Source organism: Drosophila tropicalis, unplaced genomic scaffold (genome assembly GCF_018151085.1).
Source record: "Drosophila tropicalis isolate 14030-0801.00 unplaced genomic scaffold, ASM1815108v1 contig_443, whole genome shotgun sequence".
Lineage (NCBI taxonomy): Eukaryota > Metazoa > Arthropoda > Insecta > Diptera > Drosophilidae > Drosophila > Drosophila tropicalis.
The window spans coordinates 1,742,361-1,767,971 of NW_027172907.1; the positions used below are offsets into that span (position 1 = coordinate 1,742,361).

General features: G+C 36.1%; 4 protein-coding genes across 7 annotated transcripts; 2 read left to right on the plus strand and 2 right to left on the minus strand.

Annotated features, from left to right (window-relative positions):
- Nucleotides 1-295: 295 nt before the first annotated feature.
- Nucleotides 296-2,598, plus strand: Vdup1 (arrestin family protein Vdup1). Its single transcript, XM_068286186.1, has 4 exons — nt 296-473; nt 1,049-1,516; nt 1,589-1,771; nt 2,060-2,598. The coding sequence occupies exons 2-4, from the start codon at nt 1,052-1,054 to the stop codon at nt 2,444-2,446; spliced, it is 1,035 nt and encodes a 344-aa protein (XP_068142287.1). The 5' UTR covers nt 296-473; nt 1,049-1,051; the 3' UTR covers nt 2,447-2,598.
- Nucleotides 2,599-3,579: 981 nt separating this feature from the next.
- On the plus strand, nt 3,580-21,193 carry LOC137573829 (ATP-binding cassette sub-family G member 1). The gene is given in 8 exon segments (XM_068285879.1): nt 3,580-3,731; nt 8,351-9,074; nt 17,584-17,713; nt 18,355-18,896; nt 18,969-19,168; nt 19,170-19,515; nt 19,587-19,843; nt 19,906-21,193. Coding segments are annotated over 7 exon segments (1,929 nt in total). The 5' UTR covers nt 3,580-3,731; nt 8,351-8,962; the 3' UTR covers nt 20,248-21,193.
- On the minus strand, nt 7,842-25,611 carry Polr3H (RNA polymerase III subunit H). 4 transcript variants are annotated; one of them, XR_011031927.1, is made up of 6 exons: nt 25,419-25,611; nt 24,868-25,353; nt 24,713-24,785; nt 9,004-9,096; nt 8,635-8,769; nt 7,842-8,178 (listed from the first exon to the last, which is right to left on the minus strand). XR_011031927.1 is itself a non-coding variant. In XM_068285886.1 (4 exons), the coding sequence occupies exons 1-4, from the start codon at nt 25,527-25,529 to the stop codon at nt 9,089-9,091; spliced, it is 678 nt and encodes a 225-aa protein (XP_068141987.1). In that variant the 5' UTR covers nt 25,530-25,611; the 3' UTR covers nt 8,969-9,088. The 4 variants fall into 4 exon arrangements, 2 of the variants coding, with proteins under 2 accessions (XP_068141987.1, XP_068141985.1); XR_011031926.1 differs by lacking the exon at nt 8,635-8,769 and having other exon boundaries at nt 7,850-8,178; XM_068285886.1 differs by lacking the exons at nt 7,842-8,178; nt 8,635-8,769 and having other exon boundaries at nt 8,969-9,096.
- LOC137573987 (aminopeptidase Ey) lies at nt 21,217-24,174 on the minus strand. The gene is given in 6 exon segments (XM_068286093.1): nt 21,217-21,448; nt 21,512-21,747; nt 21,749-22,069; nt 22,133-22,456; nt 22,489-23,503; nt 23,567-24,174. Coding segments are annotated over 6 exon segments (2,736 nt in total).

The window sequence follows — 25,611 nt, forward strand, 5'->3', positions numbered from 1 at the left end:
TGTTGCTGTTCAGTTTATTATCTACTAAATCGGTAAGTCAAAGTGAACTGTTTTTTCTTCGTTTTTCATTTTGTTTTGGGTATTTGGTTTATTAATAATATTGAGTACGAAACCAGTTTATGATGAGAGAGAGACAGGCTTACAGAGAGAGAGAGAGAGAGCGCCTCTGATGCTCACTTACGCTCAACGTTTCTCATTGCCGCTCAAAACTTGTCTTGAGGTTTGGCTTTTTCGGTTTCAGCCGCAAAATATTTGTTTTTAGCCTAGGCAATAGCAACTTTAGTTGTTAAATAAACGTCATCGCGATCGGTTTGAGCGCAGTTTGTGAGGGGCCTGCATCAGTCTGGCCTTGTGAATAGACAAAATATATATATAATTTTTTTTTTTTTTTTTTTTTGTTTTTGTTTATACTCCCCCCCATCTATACATACATACCTGTTTGTATGTATATACAAACAATGTACAATACATAAGTACGTTCGCAATTATATATCCCATAGTACTAATTTAACGCGCTACTGGACAGAGAGACACACATACATACATAAATACATACATTATGTATGTATGTATGTACATAGAAAACAGCAAAAGCAACAATGTGTGGTTTTTTTTTTTTTTTTTGGTTTTCTTCTTTTTCTCCAACTATTGAACTGATCACATTTTTGGCATCCGTACCGGATCGCACCGACATCGGGCCGATGCACCATTATGGCCGAAATGTAGTTGTGTTGGAGTCAACCACCACTTTTGGCCAAGACATTTCATACGAAAGAAATTCATACAAACACCGAGGCGCATACACACATTTAGACTAAGCAAACTGGTTTTATTTCCTCTGCTGGATGTCTGCCCACATAAATAACAAAAAGACAAAAAAGATAAATAAAATAAATATGTATATTTGTGTACACACACACTTTACATAACTGTGTGTACATGTAGTCATAAGTGAAGCGCAGGCGTAGCCTCTTCCCAAATAAAGCAACATCATAATGCATTTTTAATGTGAGTAATTTGAAATATTTGTGTTGATGCATTTACACAGAAAATGGGAAATCGGAAACTGCTTAAATTCCTGATCATCTTCGATAACACATCGCTGCTATATTTTCCGGGACAATTCCTCTCTGGCCGAGTGCTAATTGAACTGCAGGACGAAACACCAGCTCTTGGACTCCACTTCCATGTCGTTGGCGAGGGCGTAGTTCGCGGCGGCAGTAGCCGGAGACAGGAGCGGACTTACGACAAGGAGAACTACATTGATTTCCGCATGCGTTTGCTTGGCGATGTCGATCAAGGAGGACCAGCCATACTCTCGCCGGGAATACACAGTTTCCCCTTCAAACTGGGCCTGCCCTTGGGTCTGCCGTCAACATTCTTGGGTCGCTACGGCTGGATACAGTTCTACTGTAAGGCTGCATTGCGAGAAACCAATGGCCTAATCCATAAAAATCATCAGGTGTTCATTGTTATGAATCCCATTGATTTGAATCTGGAGAAACCAATTTTGGCGGTATGTCAAATACTTGTATATGGATACAATCCATCAGACTGTTGACTGTATATCTTCTCGAATCCCAAATAGCAACCCTTTACATGCGAGGTGGAACACAAGCTGGGCGTAGCCTGCGTTGGAGGTGGACAAATCAAATGTCGGGTATCCTTAGATCGCGGTGGCTATGTCCCTGGAGAAAATATCTTGGTGACTGCATTCATATCAAATTATAGCAATGTGTCGATTAAGCGCACGAAAACAAAACTTATGGAGGTAAATTTCATTTTCAAAGAAGGCAAAAGTAACAAGTCAGACTCAAAGATTTCAGAGACAACTAATTTTGTACTCAAATCTCCTATGAATTGGACAATTGTATAATAGAAATCGCAATGAACTCGTTCAAAATGGAAAAGTAATAACTTGTTTGTGTTCAACTGAATTTGATACCAAAAAAGGTTTACCTTCGTTTTGACGATTGTTCGGATTGTAGTTGACTGAATAGTAATCTGACTGAAAGTTAACAAATTTGATTAAATATTAATCTTAAATATTTATTTGCAGACGATTGACTATTTGGCACGCGGCAAGGTCGTTCAGACCGAGAAGCGCGCTTTGGCCGTATTGGTGCGTGGGAAGATACGTCCAGGTGGTAAAGATGAATGGCAAAATGAACTCTATGTGCCACCCTTGCCGCCCACGAATTTGCATGGGTGTCATTTGATTAAAATATCGTATGATGTGTTTTTCGTTATCGAACCAAAGTCAATGGAAAAGGAAATTAAATTGCAGTTACCCATCGTATTGGCCACGTATCCGTTCCGAAATAACTCGAATGATATATCCAATGCCAATACATGGCCGGAATCGGTGCTTAAACCGGATACCCATTATCCATCAACATTGCCAATTTTCCGACCATGGCTACATGAAAAACCCAGTGATGCATAAATAATACATTAAAAATAAAATATATTCGTATATATATTTGTAGGTTTTCGTTAACAAAGACAGAATTTGCGCCATAAACTAATTTATGTACCATATTTAATGTTTTCCTTTGTATAAACACAACTAAACTGTTTTCTAATAATATTATACTATCGATTTGTCGTCATTATTTTTAGTCGTGTTATGGGATGAAAATAATTTAAATTATTTTTCGATTTTATACCCTTTTAAGAGGGTTTTAACACAGAGAAGGAGGCACAAACTGTATATATTCTTGATTAGTCGAGTCGATAAAGCCATGTCTGTCTGCAACTTTCCGCTTTCAATTTTTTAAGCTACTTTAGTGAAAACTGATATTTAAGTTATTTATTGGCTAATTGACATCAAATATGACCAATAGAGAGGGAAATAATTTAAATTTCTCTTATATGAATTCAAAATTATTGTAAAATATAATCATAGTTTAGGAAGGCTAGTAAAACACGTCCGTTCACATCAATTGTCACTCACAGAATGCTTCTTTATTTGATTTATCTCGTGGTTCAAGGTTTTTTTTTCTCTTTGTGAAAGAGAGACCTTATCTTTATCTTAAGATCTATTGAAGTTTATCATTAGGGATACTTATACTTAGCTTTAATATTACTACAATAGTTTGGGAATATTCTCTTAAACCTTACAACATTTGAAATTTAGCGCTCAGAAATTTCGTTTTCTGGCAAGGCTAAAACAGTATTTCCAACACCTTTTTGTAAATAGCTTACGCAACACTACACCAATATTATGTATCCACAAATAATACTAGCTTTCAGGGTACTAAATTCGTTTTGAACATTCGCGCGCACTAGCAAACGTTATTTTCCAACACTGAAAATGATGGCAAACTACTGACTCCTTTGCTTGACTGCGGTGTTCTAGTTGGACTCTTTTGTTCGATGTGATTTTGTCTTTAATTGTTTTTGTTTGTATTTGCGGCGAGTGGGCAAAAAGTTAGGGCGAATATTCATATTTTTACGGCGAGAGGGCAAAAATTTACGGCGAGACGGCAAGAATTTAAATCATTGGCGCTGAGCGAATTGATTTCGCCATGTTGTTGTTTTTTTATTGTTGTTTTTTTTATTGTTGTATTTGTTTTCGAAGTAAACGGACGTGCGCTGCGTCGACGTCGGAAAAATTTCGAGTTTTGAATGTGTGGAGTTTTGGAAAAGGACACGCATCCTTTGTCCCTTTGTTCATTTCGTGTTTTGGTGTGCAGCAAACAACAAAAATTATTCGTCCTTTTTGGAGGGTAAATTCTTTAAACAAACAAACAATCGTCCAGGGTGGTGGACTCGCGCATAACTGTAAACAGTTAAGATAGTGCAAAAAAGACTTGACGAATTTAAAGAGCAAGCAAGAAATGCGCAAAATTCAATGAATGCAATTAAAGTGAGTGAAGTGAAAACTGAATTGAAAGAGATGCTAAGCAAAAATGCCATTTATGTAGACATTTTTGTTGTAAGGATATCTTTTGATCTTCCTCCTTCTTGTACTTGTTTCTTTTTTTTTGTTGTTTTTTTTCGTTTTGTTCTCTTTTGTTTTGTTTACTGCTTTTCCATGTGGCCCGCCACTCAAAGATAAACTGCAACAACCAAATGAATTAAATGAGTTTTGCAACAAAGTTTGGTTTTATTTTTTTAATTTTTTTTTAACATATATTCTATTAACTATTTTAAGTCTTGTGTATATTAGTTTTGGCGCCATGAGAAAGTAGAATAAAAAAAATCAAGTTTCAAAATTAAATTATCCTGACAAAAAATACAAGTTTTTCAATCAAATTTATGTTATTTTTTGGATTTCAAGGATTTGATTCAAAGGTTTTAAAAAACTTAAAATCCATTTTAGAATTTGACAGCTTTAAAAATGGGTTTCTTGATGATCTTAACTCAAAAATTTGGAAAAAATTGGTTGTCTTGCAAAATTTCTTAAGCTTTAAGTGGTAATATAAAGGAATTAGTAATTGTTTTTAATTTTTATTGACAAGACTTAATGCAAAGTTGTATCACCAGAACGCAGATTAAGTTTGTTGATTATCACTTTCGAATTTCAACCGAAATAAAAATGTACAATAAAGTTTTTTAAACTTTGTTTTTTACGATCCATGTGCATTGAACATTATCTTTTGAAGTATGTGCAAAAAAAAAAAAATTATAGCACCTAGATAATAAATTTACTGATTATGCAGACATGTGAGAAAACCATTCAAAAAACGGAAAGAAAAACAAATAGTCCAGTTGGTTCGTTTTTTAATTGGTTACTGCTCCTTATGTATTTCTTTAGGTGGATAAGTGAAAGAAATTTTCATTCTAAGAGATACACAAAGGAAGCTCGTTTATTGATTTTCCTCGATACTGACCTAAGACGAAGCTAAATAACCCGCGGTAATTGTTTCTGATGTTGTTGACCAGAGCATTGGGCCAGATTTTGTACGTGATTATAATTGAGTTTTGATAATGGATTGATGGGAATGGTGAAAGGAAGGGGTCCCCTCTGGGTGGTCAGTTTGGTGCGGGGTGGGGAAAGAGCGAAATGTGATGACATTCAACTCAATTTCAAATTGCATTGTTTAACATAATTAAAGATGCGGCTCAGCTTTATTCATTAATGTATTTATTCAGGCTGTCAGCTCCTAATTATCTATTAAATGGATGCAGAGAAGGGGGCGGCACCTACGATTTGGTAGAGTAATCGAGTAATCGGCCCTTAACTCATTTCATTTAATTGTCACACCATTACACATGGGAAACAAAATGCAAAAATAAAAAAAAAAAACACCTTAGGGATCTGCTTAACCTGGCAATAAGCCGCATATTCTTTACTCTATCCCATACTCAATCATTTCGTTTAAACCATTTGAACCCATTTACTTAAATTGTTCAACACAATTTACAATAAACCCAAGAGCTTCAGTTTAAAACCTTTCAAAGGTTTTAACCGTGCGTATATACCCTTTAAAAGGGGCGTCACGAATACAAGAATTATCATATTCAATTGACCAGACTCGATTTCTGAATACATACATATACATACACTAAATGGAATGTATATATGTATATATACAAAAAGGGAGAGAAATAATAATTATGAATATCCAAAATACTTCATTTATAATTCATTCTGCTCAATCTAAAAGGAATAAATAATTATTTCCAATATTTCTACTCGATTGTAATTAGCTTAACTGCGCCGCACAGCACTTTGGGGCCGGTCTTGATTATGTTAAATAAATTGCTTTTGCCTTTGCTTTTCGCTATTGTTATTGTTATTCTTATTGTTATTGTTGTTGCCTGCCTGCCTGCCTGGGGTCAAAAGTCTTTCGCGTGATATACATGTTTCCACATCTGACGTCACAAACGGCAAAACAGAAGAGGCCTGTTTGTTGATAGTCGCCAAAGTACATAATTAGCATACACACATACATCTACACACTATGGGTGAATGTGTGAGTGTACCGTCAAACCGCTCATCGTCATCTAACATAATTTGCATATTTCACAAACCATTCAATTATCAAAAGAATTCAAAATGAAAGACTTCCTCATTTTGTTGCAATCATCTGCTCAAGCAAACATCCATTTGTAATGGATGCCCAAAGACCTTCTTCCTAAGTGCACAGCAAAGTCCAAGACTCGGTAAACACTTCTTCTGGATCGCAATCTCGAGATCAAATTTCTGTTGGCGCCACATACATTAAATTAAAGCAAATAATATTCCAACAGATTCCCCTCCACATCTCAAATAAAAATGTATAAATTTGCATTAATTTATTTTAAGTAAATTTCCAGAAGTTTGTTTAAAAAACGAAAACAAAAACAAACAACCAAATAATTTGTTTAGCAGCAGCAAACTGGAATAAGTAAATAATATTCGAGAGAATTCCCCACCTCAAATTAAAAATGATCAACTTTACATGAAAATAAATAAATTCAATTGACAAAATCACTTTCCTATAGATTCAAAATTCTGTGAATTTAGTTTTGTATATACTAGAGGGATTTCATATTTCAATAACTTTCTTACTTTCCAACAATGGGCTATTGTTTACTTTAATATACCCATCAATGAGTGTGCCAAATTGCATCAAGATCTGACTACAGATATACCTCCCATGGGAAAGATCAGTCGAAAGCAGTGACTAATGTTTGTTAATGACTATGCCAAATATTAGCAGGATCGGATGTCTATACTATCGATCGGTTGAAATGCAAATTTTTATATATAGAGGGCCAGCCTTTTAGGCTTTTCTTATTAAACAATAAAATTCTTATCTATTTGATGTTTATGGCTTCACAGAGACAAAAAGGAGAGCCAAGCGTAGGGAACTTTGCTCAAGAGCTTAACTCACTATGAGATACACACAACTGGGGATAAAGGATAATAACCGGTTCCAAATGTCTTTGGAATTCCTCAGAACCACAATGCAGGTGCCAATTCCACACACACACACACAACACCAAAAATAAACCTGAGAAAAAAACAAAAAATTAGCGAAAACCTGTTGAAATGAGTAACCCATACATACCCACATACTTTGTCTTACTGCAAAAGGCGTATTTAATAATTGGTCCAGCAACTTTTGCAGAGCAAAAGAGTTTCAGATGTCGACTTAGTGGCTATTCCTTTGGCATCTGAGAGAACAAGTCAGAGCCTCATTAGCGAATACATATCATTAAATGAAGACTATACTGCTTAGTCAAGTGCAACAGACGTATTCAAATTGCCATCAGATCTGCCAGTTAGTCTAGACTCTAGACTCTAGACGAGACCAGTGAGTGGATGTTGGCAAGTCCAATCATCGAGACTCGGATCACGTTTGTTCCGCTTTTAGCACTACGGCTTAATCGCAGATCTATCATACAATCTTTAGTTGATGTGTATATAAATGCCATGGGAATATTCAGTATAAACCACTAATACTCTTACAAGTCGAACAACTACGCAATTGCTTTTCACGCTTTTTATTGTTATTAACTTATCTATTTTATTTTTTTTTCACATTTCCCTTTTTTGTTCACTTTGACATTAAGTCTTTGGTCAATCAATCCAGTTAGAGATTCGCAACAGTGAATGTGACTATGTAGTTAATGCGACTTACTGATAAACAGAATAAACCTCTTCACTTAATGGATCAAAACACATTTAATTTTATGCGACATTTTATAATTAGTTAGAAAAGAGAAAACACAAACACACAATTAGAGGGCATACTCCTCGTTCATATAAAGAGTACAAAGTAAACTCATAGATTAGCCATTGTATGCATATTGTTTGAGTACTTATGAATAGTTATGAATTAATCATATGCTAATGCCTTTTATCTTTAATAATCATATCAAATTTCCAATTGTACATACAATTAATTTGATTTAACCCAAAAACGTTTTGAAATATTAATAATAATAATTAATATTATCGTCGGCTTTTTATGTATTTGTCTGTTCCGAGTTCATTGGCATCGATTAAACTTTAAACACAAAATGAAGAACATGTATGTATGAAACGACGAATCAAGATGAACAAGCAACAGGTGTCGATGATCTTTAAGAAATATTAATTCCCTGTTCACCAATGTCCGAATAGCACAATGTACATTTAATATAAACATATACATATAGACGAGGGGATTTGATAGAAGGTTGACTATGTCAATCCGGCGGAGGCGGCAACAACGACAGCAACGTCAGCGTCGGCGGTAACTGATAAGAGAAACAAATACAGGCCAAGCATTATTATCAATTCAAGGTCACAAACCAAAGACAAACAAAAAGAATAACAACAACAGCTAAATTCCAAAACGAAATGCAGATTATAATTATAATTATTGTTTTCTCTGCAACACAGAATTAATGATTAATTTTTTATTTACAGCGCGTAGCCAAAACAAAACCAACAACCAACAAATATGTACGACGACAATAATCCACAGCGACAACAACAACAAAAACAAATATTAGATGGATAAAAAAACTAAATAGAGAGACAACTGAAAGAACAACAAAGAATAACCCAGTCAAAACAAAGCAAATCAAAATCCCATAATAATATCAATAATAGGCAAATGCAGTAATAAGAAGCCAAAACGCGTTCGAGTTCCTGCTCCTATACACAACACATACATACATACATACATACCGATCCATGTATCTACGTACCTACCAACATTCCTTCTTCCTTGTACATTTGACCACCGAGTTTTTATTTAAACAATTGTGTGTGTCTGTGGTAGGTAATGAAACATTTGGCAAACGCAGCACGTAGCAAATCGCAACAGATGAAAAATTAACTCACTATATCCATACATACATACATATATGCATATGTATTTGTATGATAAATCGGAATTGAATCCAAGACAAAGTCATACATACATATTGTTGACATTAACATTAAGAATAACAAAAAAAAAAGTTGAATTAAAAACAAATTAAACAACAATAGATATTGCAAATAAATAACCACATAAACGCCTGTCAAATCGCCATGGAACAACAACAACAACAACAATCTCGAAACCTACTTACCAAATATCCTCAATCCAAAGATGTCGAGTTCCAAGATGTCTTCTATACGGTTAAGGAGCGCAAAAATTTCTGTAAGTACATTTCTCTAAGATCCTGCATAGTAAAAGAAAAACAAAAACAACCATTTAACTAATTAATTAATTTGAAGTTCATTACAAACAATTGAGAAAAACTAAAGCAACAATTGATGAGATTGCTCTGCACAGTGGCAACAAACTAGTAGAGAGCTAGTTTAACATTTATTAAACCTAATCTATTATATATAATACTAATTTTAAGATGATGATACAAGATAGTTCAGAGTCAGTTACATTACCCATCTGTTTATTAAATATTATCTTAAATACAGTAAAACCTCTCCTTGTGAACGCCTCCAACAAGCGAAAACTTTCCATAGACAAACAAATTTTTCGACCCAAAGAAAATATCCTGCTATCAATGAACTCGAAAAGTAAAAGTTTTCATCCTAAAAACCTCTCAGACAAAAAATTGAATTCAAAAAATCTAAACTGAAAATATAATATTTATAATATTGACGAAATGTTTGGGACAGAAGTAAATGACATTATTAATGATTTCAAAAGTCTTCAAGTTGTTCAGAAAATATAGAAAGATTACACTTATTAAACATTTAAAGAAGTTTTTAGTGTGATGGCCAAAATTATATTTTTCAACAAAACGTTTTAACAGGTTCGCTTGTAGGTGGGTTTACTGTATATACTACCTCTCCCTCTTTTGAATGATGTTTGCTTATTGAATTCCTGTAAAACACTCTAGAACTCAACAATCGAATATCTGTTAACAAGCGTGTCTCAAATGATCCGATTAAAATGTATGTCCAATGATTAGACAATTTATTTGGCTAACTACATTTGTTTAGTGGTTATCTAAACTAGTTTGTATTGAGATAATTCACATGGTATTGGAGTATCCGACATGCCACTCCTAAATAACAAATAAATGAGGAAATTACATAGCATTATAATGAAAAGAAATTGCATCAATAGAGCGCAGAAAGGTTTCTTCCTACAATTTCCAAAACTCAGCTATAAGAGTCTCCGACTTGGATCAAATTTGAATATGTTGTAGATTTCGACGCACTATTCTATATACTATTCAATTCCTTATAAATCGCTTGACTTTGGTACTTACTTATAAATAAGTCGCATATTCTCAACTTCTCCGTTTTAGGTCTATTGTGTCGCTTTTAATTCTGACTCAAACTTTTGATTATACATAGTGACTGTGACTATTTTGATTATACTTATGTATGTCTTCAACTTATTTGCCATAAATGGTTGGTGTTAATTAAAGGAAATGAAAGTCGGCATTGTTGTCTTAATCAGCAAGGAATCGGGGGAGGGTGGTCTATAGTTCAGTTTTTGAGTTAGCTAACTTATATTTGTTTTGTTTCTTGGCACTTGAGAAAACAATTTTGTTACTTCCTTGGCAATAGTTGGGTAATTTCTGTTTTTTTACATTATAAACTTTACTCTTGGCCAATGCAAGAAATTAAACATTTTTACAAGTATGTAAATATACTTTATTATTTGGTTATATCTTTATAGTTTGTCAGTCCTTCACTCATCAACAAAAGACTTAAATGTCTGAAGATGTTTTGCATGTTGAAAGAAAAGTTCCTATTATTTTATTTACATTTTCTTTTTGAATTTTTATTTGTGTTAGTTGTAGTTTTTTGTTGTTTTGCTTTCTGTGTTGTTTTGCAGCTTTTGTGTAATATGTATTTTTCTTCTTCAGTGCGCAGATTTCAAAAGACGAGCCAAAGCAGTTATAAACATATATATATATATGTATGTGTATGTGCCTCCCCCCCACCCCCTCCCAACATGATGTGTGTTGCCTCGTTTAGTTGTTGCCTTTCGCAACTCAAGTTGGCTATGACCATAATTAGTTATTATATGGACAGACAATTTGCGCTTCTTTATATCGTTTGCTTTTGTTGGTCTCATAAGCTTTGTTTCGTTTGTTTAACTAATCTAATTGCAATTACAAAATACTAGTAGCTCACACACATTTTATGCGGTGACATGTTTTACACATTCTTGAAAAACAAAAAGTGAAACTTGTTTTTCCCCATTTGAATAGTGCCTTTTTGGTAACCTTTTATGTATGTCCGATTCGGGCTTTGGTTTCACTTGGAAATTTTCTTTGTACATTACGCCAAATGTCATTGACATACAAATCTATTGAAACACAAATTGAAATTGAATTCAGAATGGACAAAGTGCACTCTATTTCATTTGATTTGATTTTATTTGATTTGAACAAAAGCAGAAATGGCAAATTGAACTTTTGAAAGTACATAGACAGTCAAATCGATTTCAATTCTCTTCTCCTCTCTCCCTCTCGTTCTCTCGCTAATATGTATGTTAACCTTCAAATTTGTATCCGCATAAATGTTAAAACACAAAAACTAAATGTGTATAAAGAAAATTCTTAAAAGCACAAAAAATCGGCAAGTGTTGCATTCAATTTGATAGAAATATATGTGCATATAAAACATGAATCAACCGATGAGATCCGGACGCAACAATTTAGTCACGACACCACAAATCTGAATCAAATTACGAACTTTGTTGTAATAGGGTGCGCTAATGCTTGATCAATCAAACCAAGCAGTTTAGCAACAAAGTTAATATCAATAATAACTTTTCTATAAACAAAAAAGCAAAGCGAAGCAAAAAAAACAAAAAAAATATCAATTGCTAATTTTAAGAAATTAAGATTTTGATGTAATGAATTTTGATTAGAATTCCAAAGTCTTAAGTTTATATAAGTAAAGTTTAATAAATGATTTGGTCATCATATCGGTAATCAACTATAATATATATACATTTACACTGACTAATCTCGCTGACTTTGTTGAACTAAAATTACAAAAGATTTTACCCTTGTATCCAAAAGAAGAAAACTTAATACTCGACTGGGGACTATATAGAAGAGTGTTCTATGAAGTGTTTAGATTGCATATGTAAAGTGCTTAAGTTTGACAATTTTATTATAATACGTACACATACATATACATATGTATAGTATATAGTTTATTTATCTTTTCTATTGGGAAATTGCCCCAGTGAACTCAAAATAAATGGAGAGTACATGGGAGCACTTGATGATGATGATGGTGATGGTGGCTGAGCTTTTTAAATTGAATCACGCCAATATAATTTATCCACATGATTCGGCGGAAAAGCCAAAGCCAAAGCCGAAGCCAAGCCAAGCCAAGCAACAAAACTAACCACAAGCAATTTCTATGAAAGTAGAAATCCCATCGTTGCCATTTGCCTCCAAATGCCGCACTTGCCGCACACCGTTTACTTTGCCCCTTTTTGGAAAACACACTAGATGCTGATGATGGGGCAGGCAGGAGGAGAGCGAGAGAGTAAGAGAGAGAGAGAGAGATAGCAGTGAGGGATGGGGAAAATTATTCAATCAATGTTGGGCAATTTTCGCTTTTCACTGTGCGCCAACATAATCTGGTTGCTGTTCCTGTTGTTGCAATTGTTGCTGATGGCGCTGATGTTGCTTACGTTGTTTGCTGCTGCTGTCGCTGCTGCTGCCCGTTGCCCGTTGCCTTCGTCAATTTTCATTGGCTTCGCGCAGTGGCTCAACTTAACTATTCGAGGAAGTCACAATGTATGTAACTAAAAGTGCACAAACATTGAGATAATTGTGCATGAGACTACAAAAATATTCCATGCTCATACACATATGTATGTAGTATGTATGCTTATCGCCTACAACAATTGTTAATAATACTTTTATTACACATGCATACATACATACATACGTATGTACATTCTCGTGTATGTGTACATTTGCCATATGGTAACGACATTTGGAGACATCATCCCGTTGCACATTGCAGCAGATGATTCATTTGGCGCAATTTCATCTCACAAATGAGGAAGCTGTCAAGACAAGTCAACTTATCTCAGCTTAACTAAAGTCAAGTCAAGTCTAGTTTAGTCTATTCAAGTAATCTAGTGGTTGCTACACAATATTTCTTTTGAATTTCACAAAAAACACAACTTTCGGCATCTTTCAAGTTGTTTTTTTTGTTATTTTTTCTATTGATTATTTCTATTTGATATTTTATTACCAAAGACGAGAATTCAAAAAAAATTAGTATTTAAACAAGTTTCTGATTGCAAAGTTACCATGCAATATACATGATTTCGATTTACGTCAATATCAAGCAGATTATATATACATATAATGTTTGACAATACAAAACATATAAATTCAAATAATTCAGGTTTTGTTTTTAAACTTATTTACTTATACGTTGCTAAATGCCACATTATTAGATTTCCTTAAAATCATCTTTATGATTGATTAATCGTTCTCTGTTAGCTATTTTCGCTAAAGAAAGTTAAATAATGACAATATTATATCCTTTGGAATGGAATATGTGTTGAACTCGGATAGCAATCTGCCTCGATCATAGTCTTTCGAAGCCGAAGTTTGTATGTACTTCTTTACCCAGACGATTAGGAAAAAAATATAAACACTTTTCGATTTTGCCCAAATGTCCTTTTTAGGAATATAGTCATCCGAGAGGACCAATCGTTCTTATTACAGAAATATGATATTCCTAGTCGCTCGATCTTAATGAAATTTGGCATAGTCACAGTGTTAGCTAGTGGTACAAATGGTCCATGTAATTTGAAGATGAAGTGCAGAATTTCAGAATGAAACTTTAAAAAGCAATTTACTTGAGCCAAATTTACAAACTGGATATATAAAGACGTATTGTTGTCAGTCAATACCTTGATTACGTTCCTAGCCTAAGTGTGCTCATACCCATTTTGGAAGAGTGCACAAATAACCGTTGCCGAACGAGCATGATGACGCCTCCAAAATGCATCCGATGCCAACAGAATCAAAATGAGCATCGAAGCCCATTGGGAGGCATACTAATTAAGTGGTATAAATAACATATGTTTAATTTGACGTGTGGTGAGGTGGAGTCACGCAAATTAATCGCTCAACCGCACAAAATAATAGTTTACACTCTATCCAGAAGCACGATATTCGAATCGTCATGATGCACAAAAAAATCCAAATGAACGGAATTTCGAATGGGCAGCAATAGACTAGCAATGATTAATTTAGATATGAAGGTATTATTTTTCTTGAACTATGAAAGAAAGTGAATTAAATTTGGCGTGGAATGAGATTCTTGATACTTGGGATTCGAAAAGAAGAGTATTAAAGTGACTACCACTGTAGTAGTTACCCTGATCCAAAGTGTCATCTTGACAAACTCTTCACAAGTTAATGGGCTTCAAGTAAATATAAGAAGCAGGATATATTTCACGTACATATTGATGCAACAATCAATGATTAGAGAACTCCTCAGAAAATTCTATATAAGATTCCGTATAAGATTCCGATTCTTAGTTGACTTTCAAAGACGATTTCTTCACTGCAGGTTTCCCAGATTTTAGTTTAGCTTGCTGTTTCGAAACTCTTCTCTCCAGGGGTTGTCGACATAAACAAATCATTCAAAATATGGACGTAAAATAAAGTCCCGTGAAACATATTAAATATAATTTACACTTTAGTACTTTGAAGTGTACTGTTCTGGTTACAGTAAACACAATTTTAATATTGTGATGGTAAAACAAAAGCCACTAGTTCAACGTGTGAGGTAGCCCCATACAGTCACACGGTTTAATTGACAAATTTGTCACGTATAATACAATCTCAGATGAGTCAACGTAAAGTAAATAGGTAAATTGTGACGAACTTCAACTCAAAGTTGACTTAACGGCAAACATTGGGCAAATAGGCTAGTTTTCTAGCAAATGATAGAGGGTAGTATTAAACTTGTGATATATAGCAAGAAGCCTAGACATTTCAGGTACTCGAATGTTGAGAGTAACTTGAAATTGACTCCAACTATTGAGCTGTATTTCGGGTTTTATGTTTTTTTTTTCGGGTGATGAGGAGAAGGGTGGGGTAAAGACAAACACCATGGCATGGCTAGCTAATTGATATGTCAACTTGGCCACTGGACAACAACTGACTGATTTATGTGGGGGTTATACATATATATGTACATATATGTATGTACATACATAGCATAAGTACATAAGTATATCTTGTTGTTTACGACCTTCTTTGATTTAGGTGTACTTAGTAACCATATTTGCACACAGTTGTTGTTTGCACAAGGAATGTTAATTGCTAGTTGGCATGTTAACTGGGTCAACATTTGGGCCTTTACTTGACCAACACGAAATCAATTGAGTAGGTCCATCTAGACTGTCATAATCAGCACACAGATAACAGACATTGCACCGCCGGACTTGAACATTCGTCCCTCCCAGACGATTATCGCATAAATGTCTAATCATCTTGACCCAAGGCAGAATCCAGACATTTGCCTCGACATTAGACATTGACAATGAAATAATATTGAAGGGCTTGATCTGAGAGTGTCTGGGAGAGTCTCAAGTTTCTACAATCATGCCGCAATAGAATGCACAATCGATAATCGTGTACTGCAAGCCCACTGTGGCCCAAAGGGTCAATAACAATAACAAATTCTACTTGTTTCCCGCTTAGATTTAATTAAGATTGGAACTTGTAACTTGCTTAAATTAAAAAAGATAATAACATGGATAAAACTATATAATTATCCTGGGAAACTAAAATAAGCTCCCCTATCCCACTCACACACACATACACACAAACAACTTTCTCTTTGAATGTTAAACACAATGGGAAATGTGCTACTTGGTAACAGAGATTTGCAATACTTTACCCACTTCCTTCAATTCTATTCCACTCAACTGATAGCATTTTCAATTGGCATTATATGCATATGGTGCAGGGCCAAATGATAAGAATGCGCAAATGCATCGACATTGACATATTTTATACAATATCGGCACGTGCATATACAAAGATCATTTATACTCTATTGTGATAAGAGTTTTTCCATTCAGGAAATAAAAAGAATTATACAAACATATCAAAAATTTCAAAATTTGAAAATTGAAAATAGTTTACTTTAAATACAATATAAGATTAAGCCGAGCTTATCAAATGACTTGCTAAAAATTTAAAAAATGCCCTCCAAAGTCAGTTTGTCTTTGCATATTTTTAGCTTTTTGCCAAGTCACGGTGTAACATATCAGAGTTCTTTATATACCCTAAAGCCGAACTCTAAATATTTGATTTGCCAAGAAGTTTGTCATAAAGTTGAGTTGGAATCTCTTGGTGAATAGTTTTGAAACTTTAACAAAACTTTTTTTCAAATTGAAGCAAGCTTATAAACATAAATGGGGAAATCTAACATTTAATAATGTTATTATGGGGTAAGCCATTTTATTTTCAAAAAACTACATTTATTTTTGTTACACACTTAAGATTTAATAGTTGAAAATGTTCAAGGAACCCGTTCTTGTATAGCGTATAAAAAATATTAACCCTTGGACCTGACTCCTCTACATAGCCCTTTGTTTATGTATTTTTTAGCGTAACATGTTTTAGTCATCATTACATGCGATCTTTATGGTTTGCGTTTTGATTTAAAAATTTTTAAAAAGCCTAGCTTACATACATACATATGTATACATGTATATGTATGTATTTTTGGTTTTTAATGAGCATATGTAAATTTAATGGCCGGCAGGTGAGACACATTAGGCTTGTGATAAAATCAAACTAACGACCACTTAATAGTTCCACATGCGTGTGAAAATAAATACTTAAATAATGTAATTGTCGAAACGTAAGCGTGAAAAGAATAAAGGGCAAAGTCTTGGTTAAGAATAACACTTAAACATACTCAATACACAAATCAATATAAACAAAAGAAAACCACAAATCAAAGTATGTAACTTCTCGACTTTGATATACCATGCCATAAAGAGAAATCAAATGTGACTTAAAATAAAAAACAAAGACACATGTCTAAAAACATACTCAATTATATGTACCTATATGTATGTGCATATGTATATATTGAAGAAGTAGATTTGGGAATCCTATGATAAGCTGCTTACTACAAATTATCAATTTAGACCCACCTTCGTTGGGGGCCAACCAAAAATTAACTTTGGAGTTGTAAGTAGTTGTGATTCCCAACTAGTTTTGGCATTAGGTAGTGGTTAGACATTCTAATTTGACAGTTTTAGAGTTTTTGGCAAAGTCTGCATTAATTTGCTAGAATAATTGATTACAAGCTCGCTCATTCTGTCTGTTGCATATATGTACTTTGGCGTCCCTAATATACCATGTCAACCTATGAAAACATGGTATAAGCGCCAGAGTATTCATATGTTAAGTATGGCGTAGCGGTAGCTTGAAATGATTCACTCTGAATAAGTGATTCGACAATTCTTCCAGACAACTTTTCTGTTTTTTTTGGTTTTTTTTTTGCATATTTTGAACATTTGTCTTAAAGCGTCTAGTCGTTCGCAGATATGTATGTATAATGATAACAATAAAAAGAGGAAAAAAACATAAGATTAAACAGAATTTGATTACAATATTTTGTTGTTTTTACTCTATTCTCACATTCTCTTCTTTTTGTTTCTGTAGTTCGCGTAACTGGTGAGCGGCAAATTTTGAATGGACTCAGCGGCAGTTTCCGAAACGGCCAACTGTCGGCTATAATGGGCCCTTCTGGAGCTGGAAAAAGCAGTTTATTGAATGCGATTTCGGGTTTCAGGTAAGCCTTCAATTGTAGAACAAAGAAAACGAAACCCTCTAAGCGAAATACATATGTACATACATACATACATCCAAGCCAAATGTACAAATGTATGCGTGAAGGTGAATAATTTCGGTAGATTGATATTTGAACCGGTTAGATAATTAAACAGCTGAGAATACTGGATTTTGTGGCGTGATATGTGATTCGATTTGCTTGCCGAAATTACGCAAATGTCATATGAGTTGTCAGTTTGTAATCCCTTTTGTCTACATTTGTCTGGCATGAAAGATACAATAACATGGTAACATCATCATCATCAACATTATTATTGTTGTTTACACTTCCTGAAATGTATCATGGAATTTTTACAAATTGTATTTCAAGTTTTAGCATAATTGTTGTGTATAGATTTGTTGATTTATTGACAAACAAAAAAGAGAAAAGAAAAAAAAAAAAAAAAAACCAACAAATTTTTTGCACAGTCATGATAAATATCATCATTTATTCTAAACTTGAAGCGAAGAGCCCGCATTGATCAGGTTCATCAAATTCGCATTCAAGGTCGAGCTAATTTTGACAGTATAAAAATTAGTGTCTAGATATATTTCCCATGAATATCATAAATAATGATTAGAACTTTCACTTGATATTTGCAGAAGAGACGGAGTAAAGGGCAGTATCAAAATCAAAGGAGATAATGCCTGCTATATAACTCAAGATGATCATCATCAGACCTTGCTAACAGTTGAGGAACTTATGAATCTGTCTTGTGACCTCAAACTGAAGGAGCGACGCCACAAAAAGAACGAAATGATTACAGAAATTCTTGTGAATTTGAATCTAAATCATCGTCGCAATGTAACGGCCGACAAATTGAGCGGGGGCGAACGGAAACGTCTCTCAATTGCCCTGGAGCTGGTGGATAATCCAAATATATTCTTCTTGGATGAGCCGACCAGTGGCTTGGATGAGGTAACGGCTGCCCAATGCATACGCCTGCTCAGTGCAATGGCCAAAGAGGGAAGGACTATAGTTTGTACCATACATCAACCGTCGGCCACAATTTACAATTACTTCGATAAAATCTACGTACTGGCCCGTGGCCATTGTGTATACCAGGGCAGCCCCCGAGCGACCATACCCTTCCTTCAAATGGCCCAATTGGATTGTCCACGACACTACAGTCCTTCAGACTATAGTAAGTGCTTGTGTATACATTTCGAAACAATCCTTGATTCCTAATCATTTTTGAATTTTCTACAATGAACAGTTATTGAACTTGTCGATGCCGAGGATGGGCATTTGGTGCCGGTGCTTAGTGAGCTCACTGACAATGGCAAACTGACCTATGTGGCCAGACAAAATTTACAAGTGGAACTGGAGACCCAACAGGCCATTACCACAATGTTCCTGGAGCAGCAGCACCAGCAGCAACAGCAACACAATTCAAAACGTCCATTTTTGCCCACATTTTTTTGCCGGCAGTGCCGCATCTACAGATGGCACCCTGATGAGCGGAGCCAGTGCTCTGCTGGAACAGATGAAGGCTTTCTCTCGTCGTTTGTATAACGAACGACGGGATATTTCAGGATTGCAGCAATTTGTGGTCCTTATACGGATCATGTTGTTGCGCATAGTGCGAGCTCGTCTCGCTTTAACTATACAATTGTTCCATCATTTACTATGCGGCCTGTTCTTTGGCCTGATCTTCTTCCAACTGGGCAATCAAGGAGCAAGGATGTTTGATCATTTGAAATTTTGTATTGGCGCCGTTCTCATGATTGTCTACACGCAAGTTATGGTGCCCATATTAAGTTGTACGTGATCAGATGAAGAAGAAAAATTGACGGCAATTGCTTATATGACATTATTATTGTTTATCCTGCAGATCCTGCCGAGGTGAAAATCGTTAAGAAGGAGACATTCAATCGTTGGTATACACTGATGCCTTATTACATGGCATTGACCGTATCCCGGCTGCCTTTGCAAATACTTTTGAATGTCACCTTTATGATAATGTCCTACTGGATGTCCGGTTTACCCGACCAAGTCTGGCGTTTTGGCATTTTTGTGGCCGTTGGTCTAATGATATCTCTGGTCGCAGAGGGCATGGGTTTGGCCATTGGGGCCACCTTTAGTATAACAGTGAGTCTTTGTAATTAGTGATTAAGTTAGGTGAGTTAATCAATGTTTTTTTATTTTTGCAGAACGGCAGCGTTGTGGGTCCCATGATTATTGCCCCACTCATGGGTCTGGCTGTCTATGGTTTTGATTTTGCTCCACAAATCACTGGAGGAATGAATCTATTGATGAAATTTAGCTATGTACGTGTCGGTGTTGTGGCCATGGTACTTGCCGTTTTTGGTTTCCAGCGTGAAGATCTGGACTGCGATGACATCTACTGTCATTTTAGTGATCCACGTGTTCTACTCAAATTCCTGGATGTTGAGAAGGTATCGATATTGCATCAGTTTGGCATTCTGGCCATGCTGATGTTCTTCTTCCGCATCCTAATGTACATTAGTCTACGCAAACGTTGCTATACATGAGAAAGGAGAGCATTAGCTGCTGATGATCGAGGATGAGAATGCTGATGAATGAAAAATGAATCTTTTTTTTTTATTGATAGTTGTAGCAAAAGTCAATGCTGTGATTGTTCGATTTTATACAGACACAAATATCTAAATGTACATATATACATACATCTAGGTACTCATAGTATGTACATACAAATATAATTTTAGTTTGTTATGCGCACAAATTCACAAATGGTGCAAGTATTTTTATACCCTTGCAGATTGTAATATCAAATTGGTCAAATTTTTGGATTTTTGCATAGAAGGAGACGTTTCCGACTATTAAAAGTCGAAGAATTCGAAGAAGATAAGCCGCGTCAATATGTCAGTCCATATCCGTCTGTCTGTCAGTGCAAATCCATCACTATATCATTTAGTTGTATACGAAAAACCGGTGAAGTAGTTTTGATATCTTCATGAAATATACTCATCATATAGTTTTTAATGTAAAATATCCAAAAATTTCAATAGGATCGGCTAAATAGAATACAAATTATAGTCAAAAAACATAAATCGGTTCTACTTAAAGACTGCCGCCTGCACTGAAAGCGACCTACTACGTCAAACACCCACACACGATGAAAATTGCCGGTATAGCGAAACAGAAGGGGATAGAGTGCGAAAGATCACCCACATTAAGATACAGAAGAAGAGTTTAAACTGTTTATGGCCAAATCCATGCAAGGGTATATAAACTTCGGCATAGCCGAAGTTAGCTTCTTTGATATTTTTTTTCCAATTGACCATTTGCCCTGGTACACCGCCCTTAAGTTGTATATAGATTTAAGCAATTGTTGAGTGAATTACTTTTTTGAATATAAGACAGTTTTTTTTTTTTGTGGTGGTAAATGTGTTAAAAATAGTTATTTTTTTATACAAGCAATAAAAAGAAACAAAAATATTTTTGCAAAAACAACAACTGAATTTGCTTTTGCCATTATCCTAGTCGTCATCAATGATCGTGACTTCGCGAATGGCCTTCAAGAGGTCATAGTATCGATATTGACGCCAATCCACTTTGGCGTTAGCTGCTTCAAAGAAGCTTGCTATGGTATAATTTGAGATGCGCGGCAGATTCTCTTGTACAAAGTCCTTGAAATTCTCCAAGTCCTCCCTAGTGGTAATCACATTCACAAATGATTGCAAAATCTCTAAGATGCCCTTAATATCGTACCTGAAAGTCATGTAAATGTTTGATTCTAGAATGATCATTAGAAATTTGTCAGCTCCTACTCACATTCTCTTTATATCGTCAATGTGGTCACTTAAATACTTTTTAACCAGTATAAACCCAACACTATTATGTGCTACAGCACTCAAGAGATCAACGGTTAGCAACTTGGGCACTTTGCTTCTATCGAAACTCCATTGCAGCAGCTTCTCGAGTGCCCAATGGTCTACACTGCAGGCCATGGCCCTCAAGAGGATTCGCCGTTCACTGATCGTTTCAGTGACATTGTATTTATCGCGCAGTAAAAAGCCATTCGAGTTCCATGCCATGACGCACGGCCATGCAGTAGACAGTTTCGCGTAATCCGTCTGGTATTTCCTTTGCCGGATCTTGAACGGCGGCATTAAAGCGTTCCGCAGCATCCTTTACGCAGGCGGCCAATTGAAAATGACAGGCCAGACGATAGATAATTGGTATGAATGCATACATTTGGATGTCGGGTGATGGCAACAAACTTGAATGTTCTTCAGTGCGTAAAAATTTCCTGTTTATTTTTTCTGGATTTTTTTCCAATTGCTTTAAAATCGTACTGAAATGCACTTTAACGATGGTTCTCATATAAGTCTAAAAAAAGAACACACACATACAAATTTGGTTTTTTCGTCCGTAGTATGTTGTTATACTTACTCTAAAGATCCTATAGCCAGTTGTTGTATGCAAAATCGTGTGTAGCTTTTCAAGATTATATATGGCCACCTGCCAAACGTAATGATTTGTCTCATTGGTTAGATAGCCAACAATGCTCAGGGCCACTGAATATGGCAGCATGCCATGCCATGCCAAATTGAGGGCATCGTCAACGAGATGGGCACGATTTATGGGTGGGATCTGTTCAATGTCTGTGCTTAGGACCTGATGCAGCTTCGCCCAGTTTTTCAGATCGTAGAGAGTACGTTGCAAATTGCTGCCGTTTACATTAATCAATATCCACTCATCGGGATGACTCACATTCTTAAGGGTAATGGCCGACAATTGGGGGCAGCATCGTCGCAGCTAAGCCACTCCTGATGCGGAGTACGGTCTCTTTGAGTTATATAGGTAATGGGTATCCACCAGCAAGGGTTACTTGGCAAAGTCACGGCGGTATAGCGTTGCTGTGTTATGGTCACTGTGTTGTCCTCATAATTGCGATTAACCACAAGCAAGGGATAGCCTTGCTGATTCAGCCAAGAGTCCATAACATGATTCAAATCGATTCCCCTGGGCAGAAGATGGGCTCGCCTGGCAGCTTCCTGCAATTCGGTCCACAATTGCATTCCAGTTGCCGTCGTGTTGGCATACTTTAGCCAGAAAGCTTTCAAGCCCGTCTCCATAACCTTAAGTCCAATGAACGAGTTCATCATATTGAGAAGCAGACAGAGTTTGCTTACTCGCAAAGATTCCTGTTGCTTATTGGTGTGAAGCCCTTTCAGTGCCACTGCCTGGGACATTGAATCCTCTTGCTTAACCCACAGGCTGAGATCCAGCAAACGTGTCTGATTGTATCCCGACATGGGCACTAGTTGATTAACCAATTGTATGGACAAATACGCGGTGAGACCATCGAAAATCCAGGACTCCGCCCAAGATGATGCACTTATTAATATCCCATTCCATTGACGTACAAAATATATAGCCACCATTTCGGAAAGATTCCATTCCTGCCCGGTTCCTTTTCGCAACATATTCTCTCTGTAAACCATTAGACCACGCTTATAGATATTTTGTGGATGTTGTGGCAATACAATATGATCAATTTTTCGTTCTGTCGTGTTTCCCAAAGGTAGAGGAACGCCAAATAAAGTCTCACTTTTCGGTAATAGAAACTTGGTAAGTTCAACTACGTCATTAATCAGGTAAGCCTTAAACTGAGGACGACCCCATATTGTCACCATAGTCCCATCATCGGTTTTAGTTTGCGACAAAATATCCAATTGATGCAATGCCCACGTAAACATATGGGTGGCCAATGGAGGCGATTCCGCGAATCTCGTCCACAAATAGCCATCAAGGGTGGGACTAGAAGTTGAAAATTTTACGATAAATCGACACGAAGTTAACATTGAATTTGGAGTAACCTACTGTTTCCAAGTTTCGGCAGCTGGCATATTACTTAAAGCCAAATAATCCGAATGATGTGCCAAATAAAGGGTAAAGTTTGTTCGAAATTGCGGCTCGTCGAAGCATGGAAACGCAGTGCGTGCATATTCACGTTCAAATTGAGCCATTGAATACATTTTCTTGCCAATGCTACTACTATCATCCTTGTAGAAACTGGCATAATAGCCATTCCGCTGTGGCTTGGCCATATTTCCAGAGAATACCATATATAGACTATATACCTCACCCTTCAAGAGACGATTTCTGAATTCAATGAGAAATTCTTCAGATGCTTCAAGGCTTTTCGTAGAAGCAATTCCGATGCGAAGTCCACTGGAATTTCGTATCAGCATGGTATGCTCTGATGATATTGATATATCACGATAGTTTAAAATCACTTGACGCGTCTCCTTGATAACTAAGAGTCGAATGGACACCAAGCCCACATAGCGATTCTGATTTGGGCCACCATTTAAATGAGTGGAAATCGTTAGATTATAGCTAAGTGGCCGTAAATCCGAGGGCGAAGCATTTACTCGGTTGATTTCTCCTTGCCATATAACCAATAATACAAACAGCAGCTGCCACATCTCAATGGTATATGGTGCCAAGTGTATATGAGAGGCGAAATTAGACTAAAATTGCAATTTAAACGCATTATAGCATTAGCCACTAAGTGCTAAATCGGTGTGAGAGTAACAGCCATGGAGGAAAACTCCAAATGTAGCTTTATTTGAATCCCCAAGCTTAACTATATACGTTTGGTTGATTTAATCTCAGACTTTATGCATTAATGAATTGCATTTAAACTTATTGTTAACTTTGGTGTCTTCCATTTATCTTTGGGATATTTGGAAGGCATAAATCTATTTTAAATTTCAAAACTAAATTGATTTTAAAAGTAAACTTTAACTTTATCTATCCATATTTACACATCAGCGTTTCATTTGTGGAACCGATGCAAACTATGAATTAGTTCATTTAAAGTAGCTTAACTATCATCATCATTCAAAGATCAATATACACAACAATATATAAGGAATAAACCTTAAACGTCTGGTCATTCCTCGCAAGCACCTTCGCCATCGTCATCATTGTCGTAGTCAGTAGTGTCATCACCTTTCTTACCTTCTGGATCGTCCTCCTTGTTCTGTTGATCCCACCAGGAGAGCACACCCAAGCCAGACTCATTGATGGCACCCTAAAAGACACACACACACACACACACACACACACAACCAATGAAGTTAGGAAACAAATGCGTAACCGTCAAATTGACTTACAATAATTTTATAGGGAGTCTTCACTTCCTGGGCTCCAGCAGCAGCAGCTGCCGCTGCTGATGTGCTAGCGTTCTGTGCCGTCTGATTCTCCGCCTTGGGCGGACCAATTGGAGAGGTCTCCTCAAAGATTTCACGTGTGACACGAAACTTGATGGGTTCACCCACATCCATGAAGAGATCATGTTTGGCTCCATCCTCTAGCGGGTATTCCCACACCCAGGCCTGCTCGGCCTCATCGAAGCGAGAAGGATGCTGCAAGGCAGCTTGTGGTATGAGTATGTCATCAAAAAATCCTAGTGTAACATGGACACCCTCGCGACTGCAGTTGCGTATCTTGCCGGTCATAATAGTGCCAAGCCTCGGCCGAAATACCACATAACGAAAGAGCACCTCCGTATGTGAGGCCCCATCACCCGGCAGTATGGTGGAGTCCTTGAGCGACACAATCTCCTTCAGAGCTATGCATAGGCCAACATTGAGTAGCACCTGCGTGAAAGCAATTCAGGCGACAGTTAAGTGACAATGTCATGTGCAGTTATATCCAAAATCACCTTGTTGGCCAACTTGCGGTCGATTTCGTCGCGGACAGCATCGATGAGCTTTAAATTGAAATGATCTGGAGCTATTCGAACATTATCTTTCAGCTCTGCGAGAACAAACATTTTCCATACATAAAATGTATTTATTTATAAAAATTGTTTTAATTCAAACACATGTACTTCTCACTCCGCGAATAGTGTCAGT

Excerpts from the sequence above, each read along its gene's own strand:
- Vdup1 (XM_068286186.1), top strand. The coding sequence starts at position 1,052 with ATGGGAAATCGGAAACTGCTTAAATTCCTGATCATCTTCGATAACACA. Across the intron at positions 1,517-1,588 it reads TGGAGAAACCAATTTTGGCG|CAACCCTTTACATGCGAGGT; the intron begins GTATGTCAAATA and ends AATCCCAAATAG. Across the intron at positions 1,772-2,059 it reads CGAAAACAAAACTTATGGAG|ACGATTGACTATTTGGCACG; the intron begins GTAAATTTCATT and ends ATTTATTTGCAG.
- Polr3H (XM_068285884.1), bottom strand. The coding sequence starts at position 25,529 with ATGTTTGTTCTCGCAGAGCTGAAAGATAATGTTCGAATAGCTCCAGAT. Across the intron at positions 25,354-25,418 it reads ACCGCAAGTTGGCCAACAAG|GTGCTACTCAATGTTGGCCT; the intron begins GTGATTTTGGAT and ends GCTTTCACGCAG. Across the intron at positions 24,786-24,867 it reads AGACTCCCTATAAAATTATT|GGTGCCATCAATGAGTCTGG; the intron begins GTAAGTCAATTT and ends TGTGTCTTTTAG.